This window comes from Scatophagus argus, chromosome 3 (genome assembly GCF_020382885.2).
Source record: "Scatophagus argus isolate fScaArg1 chromosome 3, fScaArg1.pri, whole genome shotgun sequence".
NCBI lineage: Eukaryota > Metazoa > Chordata > Actinopteri > Scatophagidae > Scatophagus > Scatophagus argus.
The window spans coordinates 12905874-12922948 of NC_058495.1; the positions used below are offsets into that span (position 1 = coordinate 12905874).

The following is a 17075-nucleotide window of genomic DNA, read 5'->3' on the forward strand; positions in this document are numbered from 1 at the left end:
TTGATTGAGAAACTAATTAAGCATCACGTGCATCGCAGCCATTTAATGAATTAATTGTGAAACAACAACTTAAAGCACTGTGCTACATGTAAAATCAACACATCTGATACATCTCTGCAAAAGACTTAACATTAACTTGTGAGGTGCTGTGGTTGTTTTGTGCATCCACTGCAGTGTTATAATTCCAACAGTATGCATTTTCTGCACTGGATATGAATAACAGATTTAACTCCAAATGTGAATGGACAGTTTTCCCCTGCCGTACAGCAGATGACAATGTTTCCCGAAGAGCAGCTTAAGACAAGTCCCTGTTCCTGCAGCGAGATCCCATTTAACCCCACTATTCCCAACAGTAACTAGTTAATCTTTTATTTATGTTCACATTGTAATGTGCTGTCTGGACTCAGGATCACTGTGACGTGCTATTTATAAGTCTCTACTGAACGTGTTATCAAACACTGAGTCACACTGTTACTATCACATCAACAAGGACAAATGTAGGTATGTTTACAAGTGTACTTTTTCTGAACTAACTACAGATTTTTATTGAGTCTTGACATCCATGATGCAGCAATGGCTCCTCACACATATAAGACCAATGGACAATTAAACGGTCCTCTGAGGTTTTGTTATAATCTTTCTGCAGTCACAGTTCACTGGATGAGAAGAAGCTGACTTTTGTAGGTGGTCTGAATCGAATTAACTCTTGCGCCTGAAGACGTGAGGTGAGGTTAAGCCCCCAGGTTTAACATGAGAACAGGTGTCCGACGTGTGACCCTCTAAGAGGTTTATGTCCAATCAAATCAAGACAGAGATTACGACTGTTTGGGTTGAGAGTTCAACAGCAGTCTGCCTCTGATTATAAACCTTTATATCTTCAACAAAACATTTACTTCTAATTTACTTGAAATGACATTTAACTCAGGACTGTGAAAAGTGAGGCTCAGGCACCTGTCAATGACCAACTGTTTCTTTTTTCTATATTTTTTGTTTGTTTGTTCAGAAGTTTTAACATTATCTTGAGCATGAAGTATGAGTCTAGCACTCTGACTAAACAATTCAGCCAAAAGCACACTTAATAACTTTTTCCAGGGATTTTTTTTTTGGTTGAAAGCTCTGCTAAAAAGACCTAAAAAAAAACCAAAACCTTGAAACAGGGACTTATAGACTTACACTGAGCCAATATGGACGAGAACTCATTAAAGTGGGATGGATGAAAAGATGACAGCATGTCAACAGATCCAGCTCCAGGACAGCTCAGATGAAGTCTGCGTGATATGATTCATGATGATGATGATGGTGAAGCTCAGGATAAAAGCTTTTAAGCTGACCTGAAGGTGGGACCCTTTTTCTCAAACTTTAAATATGCTGTCTGAACATACTGATACAAATGCCGCACAGCAAACTCAGCACCACGGAGAGCACCTCAAGGCCCGAGAGGCTTGATGCAGGATATGGTAAATCTCCAAACTATTTCTGTTGATAACATGGACATTGAAACTGGGAAATAAAACAGCTCTTCCTGTGTACATTCTTCCCATAAAAAAAAAAAATCTGATTTGCTTCTTGTTATTTCACTTGGTTGTTTGAGCCTCATCATGCCGAATGATGCGTGTGCACATTTTGACACAACAAGGTTGTTTTTACGTACATCTTCTGAAAGGGGAACGTTTCTCTGCGCCCAACGTAAATCTGTGTTAAAGACGTGTAGCTTTAAGCAGGATTTAGTGACATCGCAACTATCATGAAAGTCAGTCTCGCTCCAGCATGCAGCCATGACAAATATTTATATACTTCCATTTATCAATTCTGGATGTTTCAAACGGGGAGAAGGAGAATTCCAAGAGCTTGTAGATTTTTTTTGTGGAGAAAACACTGCAGTACGTTTCCTGTGGGACAAACTCCCTGCTGACATCAGGCAAGCTGACTCCACTGACTTAATTTCTTTGCCTTAATGTTCAGTGAGTGTCAGTTTTCCATTCGTGCAGCCATCACACCTGTTACTGTCACCTCTTTGGTGTATTGGTCTCAGTCTCAGTGTATCTTTTAACCCCAATCCCTACAGCTCATGTTTGTCCTGCACATGAAAATACACTGTAAACCTCTGATAAACACTCTGTTCCTCTTGTTGTTTTTGTTTCTCTGAAGCTGCAAAGCTGTGTGTGTGTGTGTGTCTCCCTGACTGTCAGCCATATGCAAACCGCTCTCTTTTCCCTCATGGATCATTGCTCACTTTGTCTGTATGTTCGTCTCTAAAATATGTAAACGTTCCTTTTCTTTTTGCTAAACTTCTTCTGTGTAGCCTCTTCCAGGTCACCACTGTGGCCACCATATGTCACAGGTGTCACTATGCAACACCACAGGCTGCTCAGTTCTGCTGGATCTTCACTTATTCTTCACATATTTTGTAGTCTACATGAAGACATTTTCTCACTGTATTCTGTGAATTCTGACCTCCTCAGCAAGGGAGTGGTTTTGGTTTGGGAGGTCTCAGGCTCATCACCTGCACACTCTAAATGGTGCACTGTTTTAGGTGTGTGCTCAGCTTACTTAAGCCTCAGTGCAGGTTAGAAAACTGTGTGATTGATGGGGGGGAAAAAAACAAAAGTGGTAATAGGAGGTGGGCTGATAGATGGGCTGATTTGCAGCTGAATGTGGAACAATCACCATTAACGTTTTATAGCTTGTACGATCATAATTATTCCATAATCATCTTTTATATTACTCAGCATTACATACAAACAAATGGAAAGAATGTGGGTTACGTACAGACTGGCGCAACGACCCTGAAGCAGGTATGTTGTTTGTTTTATTTTGTTATGAAGGTAACATGTCCATTGCTCAAGGACACTTCAGCAGAAGTAGACGTATAAAACTATGGGACTCTCTCCAGTATCGGGACAGAGAACTACTTTTTTTTTTATTTGCCGTCGATAGTTAATTAAAGCGTCCAGGGAGGCGGCGCTGTGAGAGGAGAGACCGGATGATATTGTCCGTCATCCAACGCGCGGGCCCCTTATCGGCACGTCCCAGACAGTACAGGCTTCTCACAACTTTGATGTACGATGCAATTACTAAACTAATAAAAGCCTCAAGTCGAAACACTATGCCTGTGGTGATGGTGGAGGAAGAGGAGGGTGGAGAAACGGTGCATCAACCCGCCCGCTGCCTTGACAACATTATCACTTCCTAATCAGCAGTTTAAAGTGGACTGCGGGCCCGCACTTATTTTACATTATACGCTGATGTATATGGCGCACCAGGCTCTTCCAAAAGTCCATGTCTTCATGTGAGTTTGATCCTGTTACTTCACTAACAATCCATGAGGCTCACGTGCAAAGGGCTGCTGAGTGACATGACGTCATTGTTCAAGGTGTTAAATCATTTGGCTTCAGCCAATCATAGGCGAAGGCGCAAAGTTATCATGGGTTTTTGCTCCAGGATTTACTCCCTGACATGCATCTCTCTCAGTTTGCTTGTATTGCAGTTGTTTTATGGTGTGAACCCAAATGAGCCCCACGCTAAACTGTTTTCCCCCCCTTTTGTGCTGCGGCTGGCAGCACGGAAGCCTTCATCAAATATCTGCAGTCTCATTATCGCCCACCGATCCATTTTATGAAACCCGCTTTATTGTACTGCTTCTTATTTAATGCTCTACAGAAGACATTCGTGGACGACATGATCACATTTCAGTGGTGGTAAAAACAAAGAAATAAATAAGAAACGCGTTTTGGCTGATGGCTTTTGTGCGCGCAGCATGGAGGCTGGAGACTGGAGGCAGTCAGGCTACCTCAAGCGTGTGCAGTAGAATGCAGAGTCAGCGTTACATTCAACAACTTTAGCACAGTTGACATGACAGAAGTGCTGCTCAGAGGTGAAGCAAAGTTCACTATTCGAATATTCAGCGTTTTGCAGATGAATTTCATTGTTGTCTTTTGCTCTTTGGGGCGACACGCACGCGTCCACGCTGCTCTTCTCAGCTGGATAAAGGAATCCCTTCCTCTCCAGGAACCACATTCTGCAGACCACCTCCTCAAGCTTTTCGGGCTTTGTTGCAAACAAGCAGGCGACGTGTTCCCAGGAATTAAAGAGCTCCGTGATTCTTGCAGCAGGGAGTCGACTGATGGAAGGGGGGTGGGGGACTTCCCTTTTATAAAGAAGGAGCAGATGATGGAGGCTGGAGGGTGATGCTCTCCCTCCCTCCCTCTCCCTCCCTCCCTCTCTCTCTCTCTCTCTCTCTCTCTCTCTCTCCTCTCTCCATTCAAATACAGTAGGGTACGTGCTGGCACTACCGCGGCTGGAGACGGTGCGCAGGGGTCCAGCAGTCCGGCTCGTGCTGGGACGGGATTTTACTGTTTTTACTGTACTTTTTTTTCTTCCAAGCAGAGCTGAAAGATGCTGGGGGACTGTAGGATCTTATTCTCACACATGTGTAACACCATCTTCCTGCTGCTCTGGATCCTCGTCGGCTTGAACGTGGTGGAGGTGTCCGGGTCCCAGCAAGGGATCCCTCTGTCAGAGTGAGTGAGAGGCAGCTCTGCAACTTTGTTTCACGTGAAATGAAATGAAATGAACATGTTGGACATGCGGACATCAGAATCTCAACGTCTTTGGGATTTGAATTAATTTATCAGGCTTTTGAACAGGTGACAGAGAGACTGAGGGGTTTTCTGCCTTACGTTTACCACCATGCAGACTATAATTTAACCACACACCCGTACTATCTGTCTGTGCCCCCCTGCTCACGTTGAACCTTAGTTATTCCAGGTTTAACTCATCACGTATTAGAGGCGATTATGATCGTTAGAAGAAACAAGCAGTTACAGATGTGATTTTGGCAGATAAAGAGCGCGATTTAAAAAAAAAAAAAATCACAGAGGGAGAAATTCAACATATTTAGTTAAGACAACAACTAATTCTATTTTTTGTATTTTGTTAGATTGTTGCCTCACATACGATCAATAAACAGATAATAATTACGTACTATGTGTTACTAATAAGTCAGAAACGTCAAGGTGTTCAGTGGTTCAGTCAAGAGTAAGACAGACATTTTAATATTTCATAAACTTTGCTGGTAAATTTTCAGAAGCATCTCTCAAATCAGCCGTTTTCTAAATGTGTTCTAATAATTCTAATTTAATGACCAGCTTGCTTAAAACTCTTTTAGTAGTTTTACAGGTAGTTTTACAGTCTCCTCTGACAACAGCAAATTGTTGCAGTGGAAATCCCAGTTCTGCAGGCCTTTTCTTCTAACAAACCGTCTACATACGGCGGAACAGCAACAAACTGAGAGTCAGTCACATTTTCTTCACAGTTCAGTTTGTGTCTGCAGCAGTTTGGGTGATTTCCGAAATTGGAAGTCTTTTTACCTTTTTTCTTTTTCTTTTTTTTTTGCAAGATTTTGTTTCTTAGATCTTAGGTGAACTTAAACACACAACTATGAGAAATCCAAAATATAAAAGATGTCAGTGCAGATTCCAATATTTCGTCTCTGCCTGGTATAGCACTTGTGGCTGAGTTATTTTTTAACTGTAATTTCCACTTCCAGGTCTCTGGTCCAAATCATTAAAAAATATGAAACAAGATATTTGACACTGGCTTAAAATGATTAGCTTCATTTGAAAGCCACAATACTACATCAAAAATCCCTAAGGTTTTAACAGAAAACAGAGACTGAATTATTACATTGTGGGTCTCTTTCCAAAATGTTTTTTTGGTTTTAAACATATTTTACAAATGCAGTTTTCCTGATTTTTTTTTTTTTAATCCTTAGAACAGGCCACACTCTTACAGCAGCGTCTATATGTCCTGCAGATCCGTCACATTCAACTTTGTTTTACATTTCAGGTAGAATATTTTGCTGCTACACTTAGTCAGAGCCATTTACAGTTTAATAGAACAAGCTGCAGTAACTACAGTATAGATCATCAAAATTACAAAGGATCAGCTGTCAGGAGAGGGAAGGTCAGGGAGGCCAGGCCTCCGTGCTAATCTTGTGATTGATCGTGTCAGGAATAAAGCTTTAAAAATGACAGCTGAGGACAGATTAAAGGCATTTAAACGCAGGTGGGGTTCAGAGAGGACAGGAAGTATTCAGTGGGGAGAAGGTGGCTTGAGACAACAGACCTACAGACAAACCTACTGCTGCCCGCTGCTCAAACTCAATTCATTTCATTTTCATATTACAATAAAAAGTTGATGTCATTTATTTAATTAATAACTTACCATTCTCAGTGTTTTGTTTTGTCATCATTTATGTCTATTTTTAATATTTCAGTAGATTCTTGGATAAACTGTCGTTTGTTCTTTTTCTGCATTTTAGCGTAAAGCTCTGGGCATCAGCGTTCGGTGGAGAAATTAAATCAATATCTGCAAAATATTCCGGATCCCAGCTACTGCAGAAGGTATTCCTCTTATTCCCCCATCTTGTGCATAATGAAAAGACATTTTCCCTTTGTCTGATGGTCATGTAGTTGCACATATTGTACACTGTAATGCTGTATTCCCTCTCTAATGGCTGCAGAGACATTTTGGAGTCTCAGCTGAATGCTGATGCGTTATTTTAGAGGAGACTCAGGTGTGTTGGGCAGAGACAGAGCTCTGCGTGTGTGTGTGTGTGTGTACTCGACACGGCCCATTAACCATGGCTCTGATTCCCCTCTTGTCTCATCTCTCCAGTTAACTCTCTGAAGTCAAGAGTTTCAATCTCTGGATATGAATGTGACAAGGAGACAAATTGAATTAGAGTGTGGTTTGGTTCACAGTTGGGGGGGGGGTTGATAAGATGAACAAATGAAATCAACAAAAACTGAGTGATGACCCTGACCCAGTGCAGTAGATTGTACTTTCCGACCACCAGAGGCCTGCGAACACAGAGCTCCCCTCCTGGTCGAGTCAGGAGGACGAAGGGTGAACTGTCCGCTAGCATGGAGGCTGTGTGTTTAGATGATGTGTTTTCAGTCTCTTGTTAAATTTGTTGTGTTAAAGAACTTTACATTCATGTTTTATGGCCTTTTAAAAGGCATGAAACCCTAATGAAGCAATTAAGCCTGGGTTTATGCTTATATTTTACCTAAAGAAGAAAGGAGGTACAAAGAAAGAAAAACTGAAAGATAAAAAACATGGAGACAAAGTAGACAAACCACAGAAATATAAAGTTATCATGTGAAGTTGTTACTAGATTTAAAAAGCCTTACATTTATAAAAACAATATCAACTCTGTTTGACAGACATCTCTACTTCTACTACAAGCTGTATGATACTTAGTGTGAAATACTCAAATGTTTTTTATGGCTGCATCATTACACATCATCCACTTCTCCTGAAGATGCAGCCTGACACATTCAGTAAGTTCAGAAACTCTGCTGTCTGTACTGGAATTTAAATTAAATTCCCGTGGGTCTGATAAAAACTGCATAAACTTGTAATAATGGATTCATAAGAATGTGTGTGTGTATGTGTGTTGAAGAGGTTAAACCTTTATGTCACACCTCCAACATACACAGTGGGATAAAGAACATCAGGTTATAGGCAAACTAAATGTTGGCTTTTAAAGAAGGCTATAAACTCAAATGTCTCAGGTCTCCTTTCTGTCTTCTGTCAGGTTGAACATGCTTGTCTTAGTTTGATCTTCGATTTAGAGTACACTGAAAAAATTGTTTTTAAGAACACAATATAATACATTTATGCTGCAGGCAACAGAATCTTACCTAAAATGTCCAGTTTTATTTTGTTCAGCTGTTTTGCATGTTGATCTAACATAATGGCTGTGGTCTGTGGTGTGCTGCTGAACTGCATTGTACTGAGAGGTATTTTCAATACTCGGTCAATCATGTTTACATATACAGCATGAATAACAAAAATGTTGCAGACACCTTTAGTGATGCATGTGTCATGCAAACTGCAGGCTCAGAAACGATGACAGAACCGAATCAACGCCTCTCTGATAGCTCAGTCAGAGTTGTGTTTATTTCAAGACTGCATTACAGTGAACAGTGGTTTCTATTTATCTGCTCACCCAATGAACATGGCATCCATTTTAGTCATGTATGTGCAGGCCATTTTCAACACGGGACTCTCTGTGTCTATAATCACTCTTTACTTTCCTCCTCTAGGTTGAGTTACCACGTGAAACCGCATCACACTTGTTAATCCTCTGCATTTGACCCTTCCTCACTATTTTAGGAGCTGTGGGCTATCACAGCGCCTCGTCCGGGGACAAACTCCAGTTCTGAGGCCAGTGCCTCGGTCAAGAGCAGCAGCAGGATTAATCCTAAAAGCTCCGCTGCGTGTCTGTGGGAGGAAAGCGGAGCAGCCAGAGGAAGTCCACGCAAACATGGGGAGAGCGTTCAAACTGCATATAGAAAGCGGCTCCAGGGTCCAAACCTAGGACCTCCTTGCACAGAGGTGACAGTTCCTTAATATAAGATTTAGATTTAAGTTCACACATGTGGTGGAAGCTGAAGCATTAGCCTTCCATTTGTTGCCAAATGTGCATTTCATCTTTGTACAAAAATATTTTTGCAATATGACCTGCAGATTTGTTCCCTTTTTTTGTGTGTATGTAAGCACTTTGCTCGTGTTACTGTGCACAGAGGCATGTCTGGAGAGAGCCAGTCAGCACAAAGCAGTGAGCTGTGAGGGAACTGACGCGTCGTTAGGTGCTGGTCTTTAAGCCTGATCATTAGATGCGTTAACGGTGAATTACTTGATTTTACTAAGATTTCTACAAAGGGGGAAACATGAGGCTCTACAGGCTGCTGGCAGGCAGGCCTCACTCCTGCATTGGTCATTACTCTAATCAATAATCATGATCAGTGCCTTTGATGGATGGGGCCTAACCTCCTCTTCAAGACTGGAGGAGTGTGGTGCGGTGGAGGGGGAGGGGGGACCCGGGGTGCTGAGGCGAGGAGGACAGGCGTGAAATGAACTGTTCTGCTCCACTGCGAGCCCACACTCTTCCTTTCAGTAGGTAATTTGTCGCCTCATGTACTGGTGTGTGTGTGCGTGAGTGTGTTTTTGTGGGCATCCTGTCCGCACAATGCGTAATGTGTTTGAGCTGTGCTACGAGCCTTACGTGGCTTATGTTTATTCTTAGATAAGGTTATTGGTAGAGTGCGTGATGTGGCTGACTGGACAGCGTGAGAGGATCAGGTTTTTGTTTTTATTTGACGCGTGGGCATGTGTCAGGCAGGTGTGGGATTATGTAATGTCATATTCCTCCGAGCTGTGGCGGTCTTTGTTCTGTACCACTGGAGGTCCTGTGCATCCAGCAGAATCAGCATTATGTGAGGTGTAGTTCATTATCCTGAACCGCCCATGCTTGACACGTTATTATCTTTCTCTTGTGTTTTGACTCCATTTCAATTACCCTCTTACCATGCACAGCCTTCAGATCCAGCACCCCCGCCCCCCCCCCCCCGAACCAGGCCACGCAACATGGCCATCTCCAGCCAATCAGAGAGAGAGAAGCAGCATGTTAACCAATGACTGAGACCAGATAAAGACTATCAATCATTCTGTGTTGCAAGAGGATTTTATCAACCGTGCATCTGAGACTGGCATGCATGCAGCTTGTCAGCCACCATGTAATGGCTTATGAGCCTTGTTTAACCATTCTGCACTCTCTGGAGTGTGATGCAGTGAATCAGTAGTGCTCTAAAATGTTTCTGGACACACACACACATAGAAAAAGATAATTATCTTAATGTTGTTTATACCTTGAGTGGACATTTCTTTTTTTTTTCTTTTCTTTTTTGCAGGCAGTGTAAGATTTGCAGCAGTTGTCCCCTCTGTCAATGACATAAATTTGTTTCTGGTTCTTTTCAGAAATATAAAGAATTTGAAAAGTCAGTCAGGGTGGAGGAAATTGATGGTGTGAAACTGGTCAAAAACCTGGCTGTGAAGATGGAGGAAGTGTTCCGGAAAAAAGCAGAGGCCACCAGGGTAGGTAAAATAACAGATATATGGGGGAAGGGCATTTTATTCTTAATTCATCCATTTTAATCTACAGAGAAAGAGATTGTATGTTACTTAATCATTAGAAGGGTGAGGTGAGGGGGGTTGGGGGATCGTCAGAAAACAGCAAGGGTTGTGTTTACTTATTTGTTTTGTAGCACATTTTTCAGGTTTTCAGAATGTACAGCGCAGAGCATGTGTTTTTGTGTTTAGCGGCCTCCAACAGTTTCCTCTGAATCACCAACATGGCTGGTTTAATTATACTGGACAATCTGAAGTCTGGTCATAACAGGCTAACATCATTGTTTCTGGTTTATTTTTATTTTATTGTTTGGAATTAAAATGAAGGGGAAAAGCCCTGACATGGCTGGTATATTTCTGACAAAGCATCCTGTTTTTTCATGTGTTTGTAATAATTTTTGCAATCACCAACTCTACTTTTATTGTGATATTTCGTGCATGTGCAAAAATATTGTTTTTGTGCACATAATAAAGTTTAAACAGAAGAACATATTTAAATTATTTTGAGATATTTAAATCCAGGGAGGGTCTTTTTTAAAATAAATAAAGCCCCCCCCCTCTACACCAATAATTTTTGTACAGTCCCTAAATCAAGCATGATGAGTGACTGAACAAAGCCGACTGTTGTGCAGTGTTCACAGATGATATCTGTACTTAACGTCGATGTACAAGGTCCGTCAGGTATATGATCTCACGTGTAATTTATTACAGTCCAGCAGGCTGTGAGCGGAGAGGAGCCTGTAACTGTTTTAATGCTGCATGTTGCAGGGTACTGCGAGGAAATGATAAAGCTTATCTCCCCCAGCCTGATCCCCTGTGTGCGACAATTCCTGACGATTCGGCCCAAAATTTACATTCACAGGATTTGATTCAATATAATGAGGTGTTTTTGAAAATGATGTGTAAACAAGACAAAGGCACAGATTTGGCTGTTATAAAAAAAAAAAAAAAAAAAAAAAATCCACTCTCATATTTAAACCTACACCAGCGCGGATGTGATAAATCCTAATCTGATGACGTCATCACGTTTGCTCCAAATTGAAACCGGACTATAAAGAGCATAGAGTGGTAAAGGTGGCAACTGCAGGGAGCCTACGTGTCATAGGCCGGGAAAATCACTCACGGGCCTTCTAATAGAATTATCCAAATAAATCAGAAAATCTTTATATTTATTCCATGATTTTATTTTTTTTTTTCATTTGCCGACTGCTGACAACATGAGAATTCGCCACGAGGTCAATTGAATTTGTGCGCCACCGCGCAGCAGGCGGCGCGGAGCCCCAGTTGTGTTTGTATAGCAGTTATTTTGACACGTGTGACAGATGTTAATTACCTGCTGGGCTCTGAAGGCGAGAGGGTCTGTGTCGTTTAGATGGCACTTCCCACGGAAACACAGAGCCAAGCACATTTTCTAAAATCGAGTTTTATGACACGAGCTAACGCTGCTTTGGTACACGGCGTGAAATCATGTTTCAGCCTGCCTCCATCAGTCATTTCACGGCGGCACTCCACAGTAGTGACCTACATTTTATGCAGTTTTTTTTTTCCTCTTAAAAATACTATAAGGATTGTAAAAGAGACTTAAGAGTTGTGGCAGCACAACCTGTTACTGGGTTCAACATCAAACAAAAGCTTACCGACCTTAACCTCATGTTCCTGTTGAGCTGGATGCCATTTGTTCACATGTGATGTTCAGGGCGGCAGCGCCGTAGAGAGCAGCTGACATAAGTTTGTAGCCTTAAAGAATTGTAAAGGAAGTCGATCTTTTGCACGTGTTTTCAAACACACATCACACTGTGTAATAATCCACGCAATGTGACTCACTTCTAACGGTTAACAAACGTTTTTTTTCTCCTCTCAGCGGCTGGTGGAGGCAGCAGAAGAAGCGCACCATCAGCATGAGGAAAATCCTGACCTGCAGGTGAGGTTTGTCTCGGACAAAGGAAAAGAAACGAAAAGACACAGGAGCATAGTTGTTTAAATTAAAAAAAAAACAACTGCGGCGTGTCGCTGTGTGAGAGCGGGATGAATCATTTTTGAGCGGGGCTTGTGGGGAGCAGCGGCTCCAAGGTGAACGAAGGGTAACAGGCCCTAAAAGTCTTTAATTGCATCGGCATCGTCCTTCACAGTGATGTCCTGTCAGCGCTTTGATACATAATGTTTCTTTGATAAGCAATGCCGCACATATTGAAGACTGCAGCGCCAGGTGTTATAACTCACACTGACGGTTTTTAAGTGGGATCATAGCTCAGAGGCAGGTGTGCTGCTGCTGCTGCTGCTGCTGCCGCTGCCGCCGCTGCGGCGGTGGCGCCTTCAGGTTCAGTACAGTAACTGAATAACTGTAGTACAGTGTTATTACCAGTGCTGCGTGCAGAGAGGCTGTAAAACAGGCGGAAATGTTTTTGATTACAGCATTAACATTTCTCAGAAGATACCGTGGTCACGCGGAAGCTGGCCTGCATTGCTTCTGCTTTGAACAGGATGTGCTCAGACTCAGGTTCAGGACGTTATTTAGCGGCTCTCATTGCGGATTTCCAGGGCGCAGTGAGTTTCCTCGGTGTCTGCAGAGGGAATGCAGTATTTCTGCCGTCTGTTAGCTCTCTCTCTCTCTCTCTCTCTCCCTCTCTCTCTCTCTCTCTCTCTCTCTCTCTCTCTCTCTCTCTCTCTCTGTCCAGTGGACAAAGATAAATGAAACTCTTTTGCGCGGCGCATTGTTTCACTTTCATGGCTCTAGATTGGAAACCCACTGAAGCAACAAAACACTGAAATAACGGCAGCACTTTACAGTTAATAGAAGCATTTACATCATGTGAATATGTTTCAGTCACCTTGTTCCCTGCCCGACCCTCTGCTGTTCACACTGCCGTAACAACACGGGCAGATTGTGTCTTTAAGGCAAAAAAATATGACTGCTATTTTAAAACTAATAATAAAGGAAATATACAGGCATTTTTTCCCCATTAAGCTTTAAAAAAACACTTTGATTAGATTTTAACCACATGTACAGTATTGCATTGTTTTGTCCATGTAAAGCCTGGATTTGTTTTCATTACATATTTAACCTAAATTATATTTAAACTCTTATTACTGTCCAAAAATGGTTAAAAAAAAAAAGGTTTAGATTTTTAGAGACAGTTTGGTATCTCTCACTCTCACACCAGTAATCCTTAAATCAATATATATATGTATCAGTATGTAAGTGTACTGCATAAATATTTAAAACACTAGTATTATTTAAAATTTTCTAGCTTTTAAATATTTTTGTCATAAACGTGGTTTGCTGAAATTCTTCTCTAAACCTGACTTCATTTAATGACATGATATAATAACTCTTTTCATTTTATATTTAGCCAAAGATGAATCTTTGCCTTTTGTGTCTTTTGCATTTTAATATCATTTCATCATCACTTAATGTGGTTTTATAAATGACACAAGAAATAAAAAGAATCTTTTTGACCATTTCAAGCTGTTTTAACTTTATTATTCAAGCAGTTGACAAACAACACAGGCATTTCGCAAAGACCTTTAATCTTAATGGCCATAAAAAATAATAAGGAAAATTCAATATCCACCTGCGATAATGATGTGATGTCATGAGATTACTCCTTGTGGCATCATTTAGCCAACCTCGCCTCCCCTGACACCGCACATTTTTCACGCACCATTTCACTGGCCGCAATGAGATAAGCCGTCTGCTCTTATCTCAGCTGCTGCGCGTCAGGACAGTCGGATGTTTTGCATTGACCCTGAGCGTAGTCTGCGGTTCAAGGGTGTGCAGATCAGGTCTGATGAAGCAAGAGAAACTTGGCTCTCAGTTCATAAATTTTGTTTACTGCAGTGTGTGTTTGCTCACAGTGCTTTGGCTTTCAAAAGTCTTGACATTTTTTTGAAAATGAGGAGTACTTTAAAAATATTCAATATGGAAAAAAATCAATGAATAAAAAAAACACACCAGCAGAATTACAACAATTAAATGCTTTTAATGTGATTTGTTTTTGCCAAATCCTTGCCAAGCTTTAAAAGTCTATCTCTGCTTTTGTGTTGCCACTCATACATTAATGATGCAAAAGTAAATACTGTTGTGTAATCCTTGTTTGCTGTGTATTTCATATTTTTAAATGAATTTTCACTGCCTGCTGCTATCATGGTGGTTTCTGAACATCTCACAACTCACAGTTACAAAGTTAGGATTGAGTCATTTTTTTTTCTCATATGCGTAATGTTTTTGTTGATCTCATATGACTGTAACATCTTAAACAACACGTCCCCTTAAGCGGTGTGATCAGGAACGTAGTCCGCTTCGGAGGAAATTCATTTCGACCCTTTGAAGCTGTTAGTTATCACAGCTGCAGTACGGGTCAGGGCCTGTTTAACCTTCAGTGTTCAGAGGAAAGCTTACTGGGACCCACCATCTCCAGATTCTGGAGTCAGGTTATACAGGAAGGCCTGGCAGCCTGTAATAGACGGCAGATCTCTGCAGTGAGGCCTGCAGCTAACTGCAGTGGTGTAAGAGTCAGTGGGGCATCTCGGAGAGCTGCAGTGTCCCATGGCCTGCTCTACAGTAATAACCCCGGTGGTTAACGTGCCTCTCTACAGCATTATCAGTTCTGCTGAGGGTGCACGTTTCTCTCCCCTGCTGCTCCCCCTCTGCAGCCTGTCTCCCCCTCCTCCTCCTCCCCCTCCCTCGTCAGAGAGGCGCTCAGGCGTGGTATGAGCTGTCAGGGGTTGCTTGATGGTGATGCCCGTGTGGCCTCCCTCGAGTGTGATGCTGTAGAGTCCATCACCCATTTCTCTCTCTCTCTCTCTCTCTCTCTCTCTCTCTCTCTCTTTCTCTCTCTCTCTCTCTCTCTCTCTCTCTCTCTCTCTCTTCTTCTTCTTCTTCTTCTTCTTCTCCTCCCTCTGTCTCTCCCCTCTCTTCCCCTCTCAATAAGGACCAGAGGCCACAGAGAGGCCGCTCAGACAGGATGAGGCAGTCTTTCTTCTGTAGCAGCAGGCAGTGAAGGACAGGACAGCCAAATTGATGGGTTTCACTTCAGGGAGGCCAGACTTTTCACGAGTACTGCAGTCCTCTTTGCGTGTCCAGATACTTCTTAGTCCTCAGTGACGATTATACTAGTTTATCCACATTCTGACACAGGGAAATTTTACTACAATTGCTAAATTTTACTTTCACTAAACTGTCCTTTATACTTCCATCATCTTTCAGATGATGGAAGTATAAATGTGATAGATCCCATTTGAAAAATAACCGAAAGACATAAACAGGATAAAAGGATTTCACATTTTTTTCACCTCTGCCTTATGTAAAACATACATGCATGCACACTGAAACAGTTTTTGGTTGCTTTAATTGTTCCTTCTGTTCCTAACATCATTCTGCCATAAAAGATGGGGGACAAAATCAGTCCCCCAGTCTATTTTTGTGCTAGTATCCTCCCACCACACCAACGGCATCAGGGAAAAAAATATATATATATTTCATTTATAATAAAAGGACTGTAACTCTAGAAGAAGAGGACACTCACTTGAGTTGTCAAATTCAGGCTGTTGAAACTTAGCTTTGACTGACATTTGGAACAAGAATGATGATTTTCTTCCCCATCAGTTTCTTCTTCTTATTATTATTATTAATATTATTGTTATTATTATTTTAATATAGATTATTTTTAAATACAAAGCAATCTTTTAAGTATTAATATCAATAATATTATCATAGTTTGCTTTTTAAGCTAAAAGAACAATGTGAGTTATTGCTGCATGCTTACAGCTCCAGTTAACATTTGCTGTATTCACTCTTTTCCTTCAGTATGAGTACTTCAACGCCGTGCTGATCAATGAAGTGGATGACATGGGCAAAAACGTGGAGCTGGGAGGAGAGTTCCTCCTCGAGCCCAACGACCATTTCAATAATCTGTCAGTCAACCTGAGCCTCAGTGTGGTGCAGGTGCCCACCAACATGTACAACAAAGGTGAGAGCTCGGCCTGCGGCCTGCACACAGGATTAAGCAAGTGTTATTTACTAACTGTGAGCTGATGAACAGGGAGGAGAAGAGGAGGGAGGAACGTAAGTAGTGAAAGTGAGAAATGGTAGCTGAAGTCGTATCAGTGTCAGGCTGAGAGTATTGGAGTTGGGGGATCGATAACAGTACAGAAAGCTACTGCAATCCTCTCGAAGAGAGTGGAAAGAGTGCAGAGAGGAGTGATGGGAAGGATGCTTGTCATACATTAGGTGTTCAGTCGCCTCTTGTTTTATTACAGAGCGTGTCACCTCTCCCTGTGTATCGCCAGGGCTGCTTTTGTTTGGATATAATGGCTTTCCCATAACTCTCTGTTCACAGCACAAAGGGAGGCTCGTCCAGCAGGAGGAGGAGAGGGGAGGATTTAGTCACAGGCATTGTATCTCCCTCCGGGAGGTCAATAAGGGACAAAGGTCAACCGAGCACTCGGCAGTGGTGACCAGGATGACTACCGTTATCACCATTTAATTCACTTGACTCTATCTCTGTCTTCCCTCTCTGTTTCTTTTGCCCTCATCCTCCTCAGATCCTGACATAGTGAACGGAGTTTACTGGTCCGAGGCGCTGAATAAAGTATTTGTTGAAAATTTCGAAAGAGACCCAACACTCATCTGGCAGTACTTTGGGAGTGCCAAGGGTTTCTTCAGGCAGTACCCTGGTGAGTATTGTCACTCTGTTAGTCTGTGTGTGTGTGTGTGTGTGTGTGTGAGAGAGAGAGTGTGTGTGTGGGAATAAGAAAAGGTTGTCTCAAGGGAGATATCAGCCGTCAGTGCAAGGGGGAAAAAAACAGATCAGAACAAATGATTTAGAATTACTAAAAGGGTAATTTGGCTAATGTTGTAATTTTACAGACCATCAGAGAGGGTGCATATATGCAGACTGTAATTAATCAGAATTTGTCGGAGAGGGTCTACAGTCACACTGAGGAACAGGACATGGCTGCTGGATCCAACTGAAGTTATCAGACCGTTACAGTGATGTGAAACAGCCTTTGGGCTCACTGTAGTGCTGGGGTGAAGCCGCAGAGATGAGATGCAGCCACCAATATTGTAATGAATGAATGAAATGTGTTGTCATTAC

At 41.9% G+C, this 17075-nt stretch overlaps 1 protein-coding gene across 2 annotated transcripts in view; it reads left to right on the forward strand.

Annotated features, from left to right (window-relative positions):
• The first annotated feature begins 4133 nt into the window (after positions 1–4133).
• Positions 4134–17075, forward strand: part of cacna2d3 (calcium channel, voltage dependent, alpha2/delta subunit 3) — a 31247-nt gene continuing 18305 nt past the window's right edge. For both annotated transcript variants that reach the window (XM_046383688.1, XM_046383689.1), the window contains exons 1-7: positions 4134–4520; positions 6323–6404; positions 8185–8406; positions 9829–9945; positions 11840–11899; positions 15785–15947; positions 16522–16653. In XM_046383688.1, coding sequence (XP_046239644.1) covers positions 4396–4520; positions 6323–6404; positions 8185–8406; positions 9829–9945; positions 11840–11899; positions 15785–15947; positions 16522–16653 — 901 coding nt within the window. In that variant the 5' untranslated portion in view covers positions 4134–4395. The remainder of the gene's footprint in view (positions 4521–6322; positions 6405–8184; positions 8407–9828; positions 9946–11839; positions 11900–15784; positions 15948–16521; positions 16654–17075) is intronic.